General features: G+C 46.0%; 5 protein-coding genes and 1 non-coding gene across 6 annotated transcripts; 1 reads left to right on the top strand and 5 right to left on the bottom strand.

The window, feature by feature from the left end:
- Nucleotides 1-1,827: 1,827 nt before the first annotated feature.
- On the bottom strand, nt 1,828-3,359 carry LOC6546531 (protein yellow). Its single transcript, XM_001971229.3, has 2 exons — nt 2,465-3,359; nt 1,828-2,379 (listed from the first exon to the last, which is right to left on the bottom strand). Exons 1-2 carry the CDS (start codon nt 3,315-3,317, stop codon nt 2,084-2,086), a joined length of 1,149 nt encoding a protein of 382 aa, XP_001971265.1. The 5' UTR covers nt 3,318-3,359; the 3' UTR covers nt 1,828-2,083.
- A 2,723-nt stretch (nt 3,360-6,082) lies between these two features.
- Trnac-gca lies at nt 6,083-6,154 on the bottom strand. The gene has a single exon. It is a non-coding gene; the product is annotated as a tRNA-Cys (tRNA).
- Nucleotides 6,155-7,140: 986 nt separating this feature from the next.
- LOC6546529 (major royal jelly protein 1) lies at nt 7,141-10,133 on the top strand. The gene is made up of 3 exons (XM_001971228.3): nt 7,141-7,659; nt 8,811-9,007; nt 9,509-10,133. The coding sequence occupies exons 1-3, from the start codon at nt 7,219-7,221 to the stop codon at nt 10,050-10,052; spliced, it is 1,182 nt and encodes a 393-aa protein (XP_001971264.1). The 5' UTR covers nt 7,141-7,218; the 3' UTR covers nt 10,053-10,133.
- A 38-nt stretch (nt 10,134-10,171) lies between these two features.
- LOC6546528 lies at nt 10,172-11,196 on the bottom strand. Its single transcript, XM_001971227.2, has one exon. The coding sequence runs from the start codon at nt 11,185-11,187 to the stop codon at nt 10,246-10,248; it is 942 nt and encodes a 313-aa protein (XP_001971263.1). The 5' UTR covers nt 11,188-11,196; the 3' UTR covers nt 10,172-10,245.
- Nucleotides 11,197-11,491: 295 nt separating this feature from the next.
- On the bottom strand, nt 11,492-12,145 carry LOC6546527. The gene has a single exon (XM_001971226.1). The coding sequence runs from the start codon at nt 12,143-12,145 to the stop codon at nt 11,492-11,494; it is 654 nt and encodes a 217-aa protein (XP_001971262.1).
- A 228-nt stretch (nt 12,146-12,373) lies between these two features.
- Nucleotides 12,374-13,620, bottom strand: LOC6546526. The gene is made up of 2 exons (XM_001971225.3): nt 13,487-13,620; nt 12,374-13,384 (listed from the first exon to the last, which is right to left on the bottom strand). The coding sequence occupies exons 1-2, from the start codon at nt 13,514-13,516 to the stop codon at nt 12,521-12,523; spliced, it is 894 nt and encodes a 297-aa protein (XP_001971261.1). The 5' UTR covers nt 13,517-13,620; the 3' UTR covers nt 12,374-12,520.
- Nucleotides 13,621-13,858: the final 238 nt, after the last annotated feature.

The following is a 13,858-nucleotide window of genomic DNA, read 5'->3' as shown; positions in this document are numbered from 1 at the left end:
GAAAAATTACAAAAAATTCAACAAAAAATTAATATCCAAATTTGAATGCAGATTTTTAGAGAATTGCGCTAGAAACGTTTAGAGGTATGCCACTTCAAAATCCGATTAAGATAAGTTGAGTTATGGACTTAGAAATTCAGTATTTGGACTTTTTTGAATTTCTACAATATCATAACATCAGAAAAATTACAAAAAATTAATATCCAAATTTGAATGCAGATTTTTAGAGAATTGCGCTAGAAACGTTTAGAGGTATGTTACTTTAAAATCCGATTAAGATAAGTTGAGTTATGGAATTTAGAATTTCAGTCTTTGGACATTTTTGAATTCCTACAATATCATCACATCAGAAAAACTAAAAAAAAATCGAAAAAAAATAAAATTCTAAATTTGAATGCAGATTTTTAGAGAATTACGTAAGAAACATTTACAGGTATGCCACTTCAAAATCCGATTAAGATAAGTTGAGTTATGGAATTTAGAATTTCAGTCTTTGGACATTTTTGAATTCCTACAATCTCATCAGAAAAACTACAAAAAAATCGAAAAAAAATAAAATTCTAAATTTGAATGCAGATTTTTAGAGAATTACGTCAGAAACATTTAGAGGTATGCCACTTCAAAATCCGATTAAGATAGGTTGAGTTATGGAATTCAGAACTTCAGTATTTGGACTTTTTTGAATTTCTACAATATCATAACATCAGAAAAATTACAACAAAATTAAAAAAAATGTAACATCCAAATTTTAATCCAGATTTTTAGATAATTACGCTAGAAACATTTATAGGTATGCCACTTCAAAATCCGATTAAGATAAGTAGATTTATGGAGTACAGAACTTCAGCCATTTATTAATTTTTATGAATTTATACAACATCACCACATCAAAAAAATAAAAAAAAATGGGGGCGTGACAGGTTTGGACGGTTTGTGGGCGTTTTAATTTTGGTATTACTTCCTTTCCTTAGGTTTTTTCAGTCTTTTTCTTTCTTAATTTTTGGTTCAGTATCAAAGCTGCAATCTTATTCAAGCTAATCCCACTCTTTGTTTTGGTTGGGAAAGGAATTCTTTGGTGGCCAAAACACCCACGCTTACATTTGTAAATCAAGCGAGAGGAGACAAGTTTATCATGGCCTTTTCGGTGGCAGCTGCTCCCACTCCCAGCGGTTCGGAGTATCCGAGTACGCGGGGGATTGGAGTTGATTCGGCTGGCTTTTATACCATTTGGTATTTTTGGAGCACAGCTGGGTGGCATTGTCACATTTATTGGGGCTCCATGGGCTGCAGCGTGATCCACTCCAGACTGCGAGTGGGCGTAGTTAACACGCCACGAAGCCATATCGCAGCCCCCCGGGGCAAAGGTCACACTCGCAGCTCACAGACAGAGTTGCTGATTAATTGATTTTATATCGAACACAATTTCCCGCGGCGCCTTGCGCCTGTTTTTCCGACTGAATCGGTGGAATATACGGAATTTACGGAATCGGAAGCCACTGCAAGGGATGCCGTGCAATTTATCAGCCAACTTCCAATTAACACTTGCCTGGCCTTTTCCACACCCAACTTCTCCAGGTTGTGAAGTTCGATCCTCTCGATTGTCTGCCAGTGAACGGCGAGGAGTATAATCAGGGCAACTGAGTACTTTAACAGCAGGACATCCAATTAGCTTAATTAATGTCGCTGTTTTCCCAAGTTTTACGGCGGGTAAAGTTGTCAGCAACAAAATCATTGAAGTAAGCTATTAAAGCAAAATAAATCATGTCCATGCATATGTGCACTCCCGTTTCACATACAGTAGCCCCAAATATTTACTCCTCTCGTTCCGTACGAATGTGAACGTTTATTTGCTTAGCTTAGATAACGACAATAGCGACCAAAGTCGTTAGTTTATGTACAAAAAACACCAATACCGAATACGAAGAGCACTCGAGGGCCCTTTAAAGCAACTCATTCGCGGTTATTGCCAATCTAACTGCAATGGCACTTTCAGTTTTTGATTTTTCAGCTTTCAGTTCGGGGTCTACTGGATCGGATTGGCTTGTGGGGGACGAGTGATGGCCAAAAGTGGGTGTTGACATGGCTACCAACAGCCCTGCATCAGACCCAACTGCTGGATGGCGCCGCAGCCAACGCGGTTCTGCATGTAATCCGGGAAGTTGCTCTGCAGGACTCGCATCGTATTCCGCTTGTAATCGGGCACCGCATGGGTCACCAGCTGGCAGGTCTGGCTTCGGTAAACCGGCTTGAAGTTGGCCTCCGCGAACGTGGAGTTCGTGTCCCAGCGGTACACCTCCGCATCGCCCTCGTTCCGGAAGAAGATTGCCGAGCCGTTGTCCGTGCCGATGATGACCATGCGACTGGGCTTCTTGCCGAGATCTGGAAAGGGCACATCAGTTAATTTACAGTTGAAGCCAAAAATGTACCAATTTAATATTCTAGATCAGGGTCCAAACAAACTCACCCAAGATGCGTCCATCGGCCACTCCACTTCGCAGATACTCAGACTTCAGGGAGAACAGCTTGCTGGTGCTCAGGTACGTGAAGTACAGTTCCGTGGAGCCACAATCCCGGCGGATGAGGGCTATGTAGAGGACATCCCTCGACCGACAGCCGGCGGTAACGGCCTTGGGCAGCACCACCCTGAATCCCCTATCCGCCTGGAGATTGTACACGATGATGGCCCGATTGGCGGCATCACTAACGTAGACGAAGCAGCCGCCATCCGGAGCATAGTCCACCACCAGATATTGGAGACGGGAACTGCTCGAAGTCAGGCCCTCCAGGGAGACGGTCTTCAGAACCTTGCCAGTTTTCACCGACATGGCCACCACTTTCGGGGGACACTTGCGCACCGGAGTCTCCAGAGTGTTCACAATACCCGTGTCCAAGACCCAGAGCACCTCGTTCTGGTCCACCACCAAATCCACCACCGATTGCAGGGCCTTGCAGTTGCCCTCCTCCTGGAGATCCCAGCAGGGATAGGGCTTGAATGTAGTGGAGCAGGTGCCCGGTTTTGCACTGGTCTTCACCAGCGTGGCCGGAACTCCCTTCCTGTAGCGCGGCAGAGCCAGATAGATGGTGTCTCCAATGAGCTGGGCCCGCGTGGCAATCACATTCTTGGGTATGAACTTTCCGGAGCTCTTGAAGAGCGACTTGGTGCTGGCACAGGGGAACTCGAACTGACCACCGGTCCACTGGATGGGTTGGGAATCGGAGTGCGCCCGATCCGGAGTCCACAATCCGTACTTGGTGCCCTGCGAGCGGGCCAATCCGGCCAGGCAAAATCCAAGGATCACGGCCAAGTGCAGTCTCATCGTGGAAGCAATTGTTAATGGTGTGGCAACGACGAGCGCGTTCTGCTCCCCAAATTGGCCAAGTGGCGTGCTTATATAACCCAACACCCCATAGAATCTGACCACAAATCGGCAACGTGCCTCGCAACCAATTCTTAGCTTTTGGACTGATTTTTTGCGAGCGGTATAACCTTGGCAAGAGTTTACCAGCAAACGCGGTAAAAACTAATAGCATTTAAAGTTGAAATTGAATCTTTAACGTATGAGCTTGAGACATTAATTAAATGGTTAGCCATTCATTATATAAATACTAACCAGCCATTCCTGGGCAGAAGCCTGGGAAGTTTGCCAAAGACGCTAAAGGACCAAGGCGAAGGGCACTTTCCTCCTTCAATTATCCAATCGACTAACAAAATGGCATTGCAATTACTGCAGTCAATTGAAAACGGAAGCCCAACAAGTGTCTCCAGATTGCCGGAGATATTTTTAGCAAACTAATTGCTGGCAATAGAATGACCTCAATCTGCGATTTTGCCATCCATAAGTTAGCCAATACACAGTGATTGAAAGAGTGGGAGAAGAATCTCAGCATCCCTGGGATTTCCCCGAAGAATTCCTGGGCCATTTCGCCATTTCCATCACCGTAATTGCCCCTAAATAGGTTAAGGCCCTCGATACGGGCAGACAACCCGGAATCGCCCCAAACCAAAACCAACGTGTTTGGCATGTTAAATTGTCAGCCGAAACCCGCATTCCGGTTGGCTTTTCCCCCACTCCCCGGAATGATTTATACGAGACAAGCGCACATACATATGTACATAGATGGAGCGCAAAAAATTGATGACAAGCATTTCCGGGCTACTCATCTGACATAATTTATGTAAACACTTACCGCCCACAAAAGCCAAAAAAAAGTTTTGGGTGTAGATAAGAGACAACCGGGCGACTACAGACTGACCCCCATTAGCTGGGGAATCACCCACTGCTCGGGAAAACCATGCCCCCACTTTCCGCAGGCCGATTTCCACACATTACATTGACAGTTTTTGTATATTGCCCGTTAACGTGGCGTATACGTCATTTGGCAAAGTCGGGGATTATGTGCGACTTCTTTAAAACGCGCTCGCTCTTTCCCGCGCGCAGTAAAGAAAAGTTCACCTTTTTATATATGTGCCAATAAAAATCCAATTGAAAACGCAAATAAGCCAATAATTTGTCGTGCTTTTTTTTTGCCCGCAGCAGCAGCGAAAAATGTACAAAAAGAATTGTCTGTGGTCACGTTTGATTTTTGATTTGTTTTGGTAAATGGGCCAAATGAGGTTTATGCTTTTTAACTTTGTGCTGAGAAACGCGATTTTCTTTGCCGGGAATTTCACATAAATTAAATGAAAACTTCTGGCAAACTTCTTTGGAAATGCTGAACTCCAGGGCGGGCTATAACTCACAGATATACACAGATATAAAATATGTGACGGCTTCTTACTCAAAAACTTATATGGTTCCTTTGATCAGTGAACCTAGATTTAACTTGGTTCTCAGATAGAGTTGCAGTACAGGGTATTAAAAAGTCATCAGTTGCGGTTAAAGTTAATCTTCCAATACATTTCGCCACTCGCCTAATTTATGTGCTTTGCTTTCACTTTGCTGGCTTTCTTTCGTCGGCCAAGTTTTGTTTACGTCTGCTTAAAGTTGTCCACATGGGCTCTTAACCTTTTGCAACCGCCATAAATTATTGCCTTTATCCAGTGGCCCATCTTTGTTTAATTGTTTTGCAATAATTGAATTTATTTGGCCGGTTCTTTTCATTCTGGATCGCCGGCAAATTGCTCTTGGCACCCTGCTGCTATCTTGTGTGCATATGGAATATTCACTTTTTGCACACAATATGCCATCAATGGGAATTTTACATATCGCATTTATACTCGTATGCATCTGTCGACATCAAGGAGAAAATATTTCCAAATGAGTGAAGATATTTCTTACAAATACACTACCCATAGAATATGTTGAGTTTTAGTGCTCAATTTTATTGTTGATTGTGGTGCTTTCTTATCTTAATCATTTAATGTCTAGAGATGAATAAACTATTGCTGATTATACGCTTTCTAATAAGCGTATCTGTGGGCTTTACTTGCAGGGTAAAAGAGTCTTAGCATCGTTAAATTTCCATTTGCATACTTTGCTTTTATTTATGTTGGAGCACATAAATATTTATCTACAGACTCACCGAAGATGTTGCCTGACTGACAATCCCGCCCACACACACATATCGCATCCGCCTGCTTTTGGGCATGTGAGTGCCATAAATTCGGGGATTACGATCGGGGGAGGGCGACTTATGGCAGTTTATTGAATCGAAATTCACAAAAATTCAATCTGCATGTAACTTGGCATTATAGACAGACCGGTCGGGCCTCATCCCGCCATGCGGAAGGAGCAGCCCGTCTGACCCCGATGAAAGGGTTATCAAAATGTTGACCCGCCGATGTTCATTTGCTGGGAAATGTTATTTGCCGTAAGGAGATTAAACATTTTGTTTGTCATAATTCGATGCACGTGCTGCTCCATCCCCGCAGGGGTGCGGGGCAAACAAAGGACTCCCCAGCTGGACACCGACTCCTCCTCCGCCCAACCCAATGTGTCAAAGCATTTTTATTCGCTGTTTCTTACGAGTTCATCGGCCACGTCTGGCGGATACAGCTTCAATTCGATCCGCCTGAAAAGCACCTAAGTCCACAAAGAGCCTTGAGTAGCCAGCAAAAAAACATGACCAAAAATGTGGTTCCAGGGGGCACCCGGATTTGAACCGGGGACCTCTCGATCTGCAGTCGAATGCTCTACCCCTGAGCTATACCCCCGACTTGATTTGCCCGAACTTGGAGCGCCTTTTAAAGTTCCCGGCTGAGATAAAATGCCGCCTTTGCATTTATCTTAAAATAGAACTGAAATCAATTTGGAAGAGTTTCGCGAAACTCTGGGTGTGAATCACACGGCTGTGGGGCTCCTCCGATTCTCCGGCAACTTGCAATCTTATCTGCGAATAACGTGCCCCATCTCCCCGAACTTTCTGCTTTCGCCCCCAAAGCAAACTGATAGCTGCAGGCGGGCTGACAGATGTTTTTGTCAGCCAAAATAGCTGGTAACACAAGCCAAGTAACTGAAACTTTCTCGGTCGCAGAAATGCAGGTCACAGACGTCAGCATTGATATTGAACTTTTGGGCCACTTTGCCGACAGTTTCGCAGTGACCCTTGAACTTTGCCTGCCAAGGGGTGTAACTTGGTTCTCCGTCGGATGCAGAAACGCAAGCGATCGATGAGTGACAGCAGCAATTTCCCAACTTTAGCCCATTTTATTGAACGGAATAGTGTGACTCATTAGGTACCCATAAATGGCCATCATAGTACAAGCTGATATGGGGAAACTTAAACTAATAAATGGAGCAGAAGTGATTAATTAAGCAGGCAGATAGCCAAAATAGAAAAAATAGTTATCAAGCCAATTAGATTGAAAATAAGTGGAGTAAAAATCCAGAAAATTTGATTTAAATGCTCAGGAAAAATCAAGTAATCCAGGTAGAGCTGACACTATAGAAGGGGTCACATTTGCATATCTTTTCCGCATCGGTTTCCGCATTGCTTAGAAACCGAGTGGCCAAGCGGGCTAAGAGTTCTGACCGATTTCCGGATTAGGCCAGACGTGCTGGCTGGGTGGTAACCACGCCAGACAGACACTTGTTTCCCCCCGTGTCAAGCATCTAACGACCTTGCTGCAACACGCTCCAGATGCCGGCTGCACAAGTCGTCGGGTATTATATATAAATGCAGGTCTGCCGTCGCTCAGGCAGTTTTATGTGCTGGCCAACGTGGTGAACCGGGTGAAGAAGCTCACTTTGTGGAAAGCGCAGAAAGAAACGCCCGAAAATGTCGCAGCTGCCCCTGCTGCTCCTCGTTGCCTCCGCCTCCCTGGTCTTGGCAGGATACAGCTCCTCCACCGACGAATCGACGGACGCCTCCAACGCCATTGGGGGCACCAAGTGCGACAAGAACCCGCTGAGCGAACTGACCTTCCAGCTGAGTGGCAGCAGCCTCCACTGGCCCTGTGAGTCCACCAAGAACATCTACGTCCAGTCCGGCCGCTACGTGCCCCGGAACGTGATCGTGACCCGGGCCCAGCTGCAGCGGGACTCGGCCTTCGTGGTCCTGCCCAGATACAAGCAGGGCGTGCCCTTCACCCTCGGCAAGGTCAATCTGAAGAAGGGCGAGTGCCTGACCAAGATCGCCCCCTATCCATGCTGGGCCATCCAGGAGGAGGGCAACTGCCAGGCGCTGCAGTCCGTCGTGGACATAGCCGTCGATCAGAACGTGAGTGCAATTAACGCCTGTATTGTTTGGGCCATTTTTTCTTTTGGGGCTCATAAGAGTTGTCTCATTCAAAATGCCATTTCTGGCTTTCATTACGCACTGCTATTTTTTGGCCACCATGGCGGCATAGCACTTTCGACCCATTTCCTTCTTGATTTCTGCCAAATGCTCAATTCATATTTTAATAGTGGGTGGATTAAAGGGTAGCTTGGGTATGCCCTAATGGGAAGAGGTTTTTGATAGCTTCGCATATTACCGGGTGCCGAATTCAAAAAAATTAATGTGTAGTAAAAAAAAAAGTAATGTGTCTGTGCACAGCTAGCCATTGAAAGTCGATCAGAATGAGCAGTTTTACTCCAGGGTGTCGTTTTCGCATTAACCCTTTGCGGGCGGCCTTTTTAACCGGCCATCCTGACTGTCGACCAAAAATTGCTTTTTTAATCAAATAAACGGGGCGACAAAAGCGAAGAGCTCCAAATAAAATTCGTGACTGCCAATTGGTTTGGTGGTGGCAACTGAAGGGTAGAATAACGGCTGAAAAAGTGGTTGGGTAAATGGAATATTGTAAAAGGCAAGGACTGCAGCTGAAAAGTGACATGTAAATGCAGTGAAAAGTTCTCGGAAATAATTCGGAAATGCCTGGAACAGGCTATCCAACCTTGTTTTGTGCATTTCGATTGCACTTCAGAACTTGTAAGCTTTAATTTTAAATGACAGATGCCATCGCAGATACTGCAATGATATGTACTATTTACATGGGTATATATGCCCCAATGCAAATGAACTGCTTATAATTCCGAGCATAAGCTGCAACTTAATGATTTCCTTCAATTATTGTTGGCGTCAATTCGTTCTCATTTAAATGCCATGCCCATTTAGCTGCATTTATGCAAATCATTTCTTTATTTTATTTACACAAAAGTCGACGAAACAATAACAAACAGCAAACAAACGAGGCAACTGCATTTATTTATTTGCGCAATTTTCCATTCAGTGCTTTTCGCTGATACTCATTTTATTGCCACATATTTGCGAGTGTGGAATTTTTAACGCCGTCAACATTTCAATTACCCGCCAGCAAATGAAAACATTAAAAACAATCAACATGAGCTGCAATTGATAGCAATTAATAATTGTTTCTGCGTTCGCAGGGACTTCTGTGGGCCTTGGACGTGGGCATTGTCAACACTCTGGAGCAGCCCATCCGCAGGTGCAGTCCCAAAATCGTGGCCATAAACACGGCCAACAACAAGGTGGTCAAGAGCATCGACCTGAGCGACCTGGTCACCTCCGAGAGTCGCCTGCAGTTCATCGTGGTCGACTACTCCAAGGACAACAAGCCATTCGTGTGAGTGCCACTAGCTATTCTTCTTTTTGTTTCTGGAAAATCCAAGAAAATTCATTTATTACATTTTTATTCAGATACATTTAGGCTCAGTTTAATACCATGCCTCACATTAATATTACGATAATTACTAACTATTATTACGTACAAAAATATCTCCAAATAATTATTAGCACAATGAATGCATGAATGAGAGGAAACAAGATTCCTTCATCCAGATATTCAGAAATTCATATTGATGTCATAAATATTCGTTGAAATCATCAAGCAGAATCAAGAGTTTGAAGTGCAATTGAAGTACTTTTACCAAGCGTCAGATTCTTTTAATCAATGATCACTGGGCAAATTAAAAGTGAATTAGCCACTAAGAGGCCCATATCTTATCTGCTCAAGGTAGTTCTCAGAAGTGTGGCTCATATGCCATTCACCAGCCAATTAAAATCCCATTGTGTACACGATATCTAATCTCATTTCCCATTGTATTTCCTTTACCTCCAACCACAGATATGTGGCTGACGCTGGAGCCCGCAGTATCCTGGTGTACGACATCACGGGCAACAAGTCCTACCGCATTGTCCTGCCCAAGGCCACCGCCCCCACTAGCGATGTCCTGTACGTGGCGCTCACCTCGAAGCCGGACGGCACCTCCACCCTGTTCTTCAGCTACCTGAGCTCCCCCCGTCTGTATTCCATCAAGGGCGAGTACCTGCGCGTGGGCCAGGGAGCGGGATCCATCATCGACGTGGGTCCCAAGCCCTATGGCAAGCAGGCGGTGCTCCTGGGCGCCGACGGAGGCACCTCGCTATTCTTCCGATACAAGGGCGAGAACGACATCTACCTGTGGGACTCGGAGACCTGCTTCAAGGCCGCCAATCTGCAGGAGGTGCAGCGGGGAGGCGACTGCCGCCTGTCCACCCAAGTCCTTCCGGGACACAAGCGTTTCATGTGGGCGCTGGAGAGCAACTTCCACGACTTCATCTCGGATCGGACGGGCTGCAACGGAGCCTCGATCGTCCTGCATCCTGTGGTGCGGGAATGTGACGATTAAATCAGGCTCCCTCCACTTTCTTAGGCTTAAGATTCAAACTGAATGGTTGTCGTTACTGGGTCTTATTAAAATTTGGTGAATGTTTATAGTTATGCAGGTGCACTATTTGGCAGGTTATTTTTCGTCTATCATAAAGAGATCAATGTGGGAATTTATATTTTGAATAGCCATTTATTGGGACTATGAGAGAAATTTATTCCTCTGACTCCGCTTGGCACTTCAGAGTCTCAGCATTGAAATACTGTCCTACTGGACAGCTATAGATCTGCAGCTGGTGATCGATGCATATGCAATACTCATCCTTGGTGGAGCCATTGGGACAGCTAAGGAGCTCAAAGTCCGAGCATTGATAGATCCTATCAGTCACGCAGGTCATGATCCTAGCATCAATATGGAAACCGGCGGGACATGTCATCACCTCCAGTTCTCCATTCACGCACTTGCAGTATTCGATTTCAGAGGTTCGGAAGGGACACGGGTACCTATCGTTGTTCATGCACGTGTGAGACTCGTTCGCCTGGATTCTCAAGCTCCTGGTGTCAGGCACACAGCTGTAACTGTTGAAAACGAATCCTTCGTGGCACTTCATCATCAGCGGATACAGCGAGTTGGCCGCGTCACTAACGCAGACGTAGAAGTACCGGCTGTCAGCCGCCCATCCACCCACTTGTCCCGATCGACTGCAGGTGAACTGCTCCTTGGTGCACTGCTCACTTTCGCGGGGAAGCACACAGGTGCCCGTGAGGGTGGAGTAACCCGCTCCGTTGGAGCAGAGGCGAGGGGTGTCCACACTCTGATCACTGCACTCGTGGTACCTCCTGCAGTCGTACGGATCCGGGAACAAGCCCTCCTGCTGACAGCTGAAGGGACCCCTCGTGGGCACCTGGCACTGCGCCTGAAAGGTGCATCCGAAGGTTCCCTCGTCGCTGCAAAAGAAATTGTACTCCGACTGGCAACCCAGCATCGACATCGTTTCCCAGCTGCCGGTGGCATCGCGGATGCAGTAGCCCAAAGTGGTGCAGTCTAGGCAAACGAAGCCGGGAATGCGCACATCCTGGCAGGGATTATCATCGGCCCCAGCCGATCCGATCGCCAGAGCGAGCAGGAGTAGAAAAACCGGTACTGAAGACCTCATCTCGAAGACTGTTGGTGGGTCAACTGAGGAACTATCTTTTATAGCACCTCCTAATCAGCCAGACAAGTGTCTTTTCCTTAATTAAAAAGATAAGCTTTAAAAAGTATTATCGACTTGATAAAGAAAAATACTACGACGTTATAATAATTTTTTTAGAAAACTTACTAAGCGTAGCTAAAATTGTAATTTGTGCAAGATTGTCATCAAAACCGTGAACTGATAAATCCGAAATTCATTGAACCTTTTTCCAAGCTAATCAGTTTTATTTCAAGATAGGCTAGGCCCAAGAACTACACACGTTGGGTCAACAAGCTCCAGCAACGCACGCAAAGGAAATTGGATTAAAGATGGTCCCTCCGGAGCATCTGTAGTACTCAATATCACTACCCTTATCGCGACAATGATAGTACCCTGAGCAGTCGGCGGGATCTGCAAACAACCCAAGTCGCTGACACTTTCCAGACGAACTGGGCAAGTTCCCGTCATTACGCATCACGCAAAACGCCAGCGCGGAATCAAAGATATACCCCGTGGGACAGTATTCATGATGCAATTTTCCATTGATGCAGATGCAAAAGACGTCGTTTGCAGTGCTGTTGGGGCATGCGGACACAAGAAGTTGCTCCTGGCACTCAACGGTTCCAATCCTGCAGACCAATAGATTCGCATCGAAGTAAGCTCCTTCGGGACATTGCCAGATCTGAAGGTGGTTGTCTACGCACAGGCAAAACTTATCCACATCTGTAGCCATCGGACATTTGCCTATCTGGCGATTGGTACAGCTTGTAATGTCTGTAGAGACGCACGCTTTGATAGTTTCATTAAAGTAGAAATCATCTGGACAGGATTCAGCTGCTGCATCCAACCTAAGCTCCCGATACCCGCCGTTCTCCAACCCGTTTCCCATGTGAAACCACAGGAAAATTAGGAGCCAGCTAAACAGTATAGAATAATCCATGTTGCAAACTACAAAATAGACCTCGTTACTCCGCCTTATATAGTACCTCATAACATGGAGAATGTTTCGGTATAATTAATAGATAAACTGCTATGTAGTCCCGAAAAAATCAAAGCAATTATGAGCTAGTCACAGCAATTAGCAAGAAAGAACAAAGACATCTTGAAATCCAGAATTAATTTCACCTCTCCATTGCAGTACTGCGGAAAAACAAAAAACCAATTCCGGCAAACTCATACTTTTCGAAATAGAATTTTAAATAGAATAGAATAGAATTTAGTCGTTCGGTCATGGTAAACATGATTTGTTTATTCCATGTAATCAAATGTAGTATAATCCTGTGAAGAATAAATAAAATAGAGGGATGCATCTTGCTTAGCAGCTTCCCAGGACGCAGGAGGACAACTCGGGGCGGTAGAAAGTCCCATTGGGGCAGTCCATGTGTCGCAGGGTGCCATTCAGAGCTGAGCAGTAGTAGTACTTTCGGCAGTCGTTTCCATCGGCTATCAAGCCCACGTGCTGGCAGGTATTGGGCAGCACCGAGAAGTCGTCGTCGTTGGGATCCTCGACGATTACGGAAGGATCATCGGTGTTGGGCGGCAGGACATTCGATCCGCTGCGGCAGACGTAGTCCACGAAGGTCTCCCCATCATTACACCTGTGCAGCGAGGGGTAGATGACGATGGTGTCGTTCAGGTTCTGGTTAACCGTCGACTTGCAGACGTAGAAGATATTGGGGTTAGTGGGCCAGGCGGCCACGTGTCCGGCATTCGGGCAGTAGTACTGTCGCTGCAGGCAGACGGTGTCAGTCAGGGTCAAAGTGCACTGGCCAGTCCTCGCATCGAAGGCCTTGTCGTTGCCACAATCCACGGCAGCAGCCACCAGAGTGGCCCCCACGAAGTAGCACATGTGGTACTTCTGGCAGTCGTACGGATCCGGGAAGATGCCCTGCGAGGTGCACTGGAAGTTGCCCTCGATACCGAACGGATGGCACGGCCCCGTCTCGTTGGTGCAGCTTCCCAGACGGGCATTGCAGTAGTATCCATTGGCCACGTCGCAGGACTCCACGGGTATGTTCACCCATCCGTTGGAGTGGCGCACGCAGGTGGCCAGCAGCTCACAGGACTCACAGATGGGTCCGGGACTCTGGCGGCCCTCGCAGGAGTTCGTCTCCCGCGGTTGGATGCGTCGTGTGGTCACTGTGGCTCCCATGAGGAGGGACACCAGGTTGAGCATCAACTATGGGGTAAATAGAAATGAAATGCTTTCTGTAAGTCACTCACTTTGTAGTACGAATAAGCATATATATTTATCCCATTTAGAAGTACAAAAAATACCTACCACGCTCACTAATAGCTTTTTCAAGAACATGATGATGTATCCTTTGTAGCCCTTTGTTTCTGGTTAGTTTTGGTCTAGCTTTCACGAGAATCTTCGATTGTCTGATTTCAGACTCATATGGTGACAGCAATAAAAGCCCCGAAATAGCAGACTCAGATAGCGTTTTATATCTTTTGTGTGTCTGTTTGTCTATCAACTTTCAAAAGCCGATGGGAGTTGGGCAAAGTGGCAATCGCAGCGGCGTTTCTAATTACAACAACTACACGGATGGGAATGCCGCAATGATGAGTGAGTGAACCACATTTACTAGAAAATGGTCCAACTAGATTCGAGTGGAGAGGCTGTTTAATAAGTAAACAAAACGGCATTTGG

The sequence above is a fragment of the Drosophila erecta genome, unplaced genomic scaffold, assembly GCF_003286155.1.
Source record: "Drosophila erecta strain 14021-0224.00,06,07 unplaced genomic scaffold, DereRS2 tig00000021-arrow-pilon, whole genome shotgun sequence".
In the NCBI taxonomy this organism is placed as follows: Eukaryota; Metazoa; Arthropoda; class Insecta; order Diptera; family Drosophilidae; genus Drosophila; species Drosophila erecta.
Note: the sequence above shows the minus strand (reverse complement) of the source record. Positions and strands in the feature narration are given on the sequence as shown.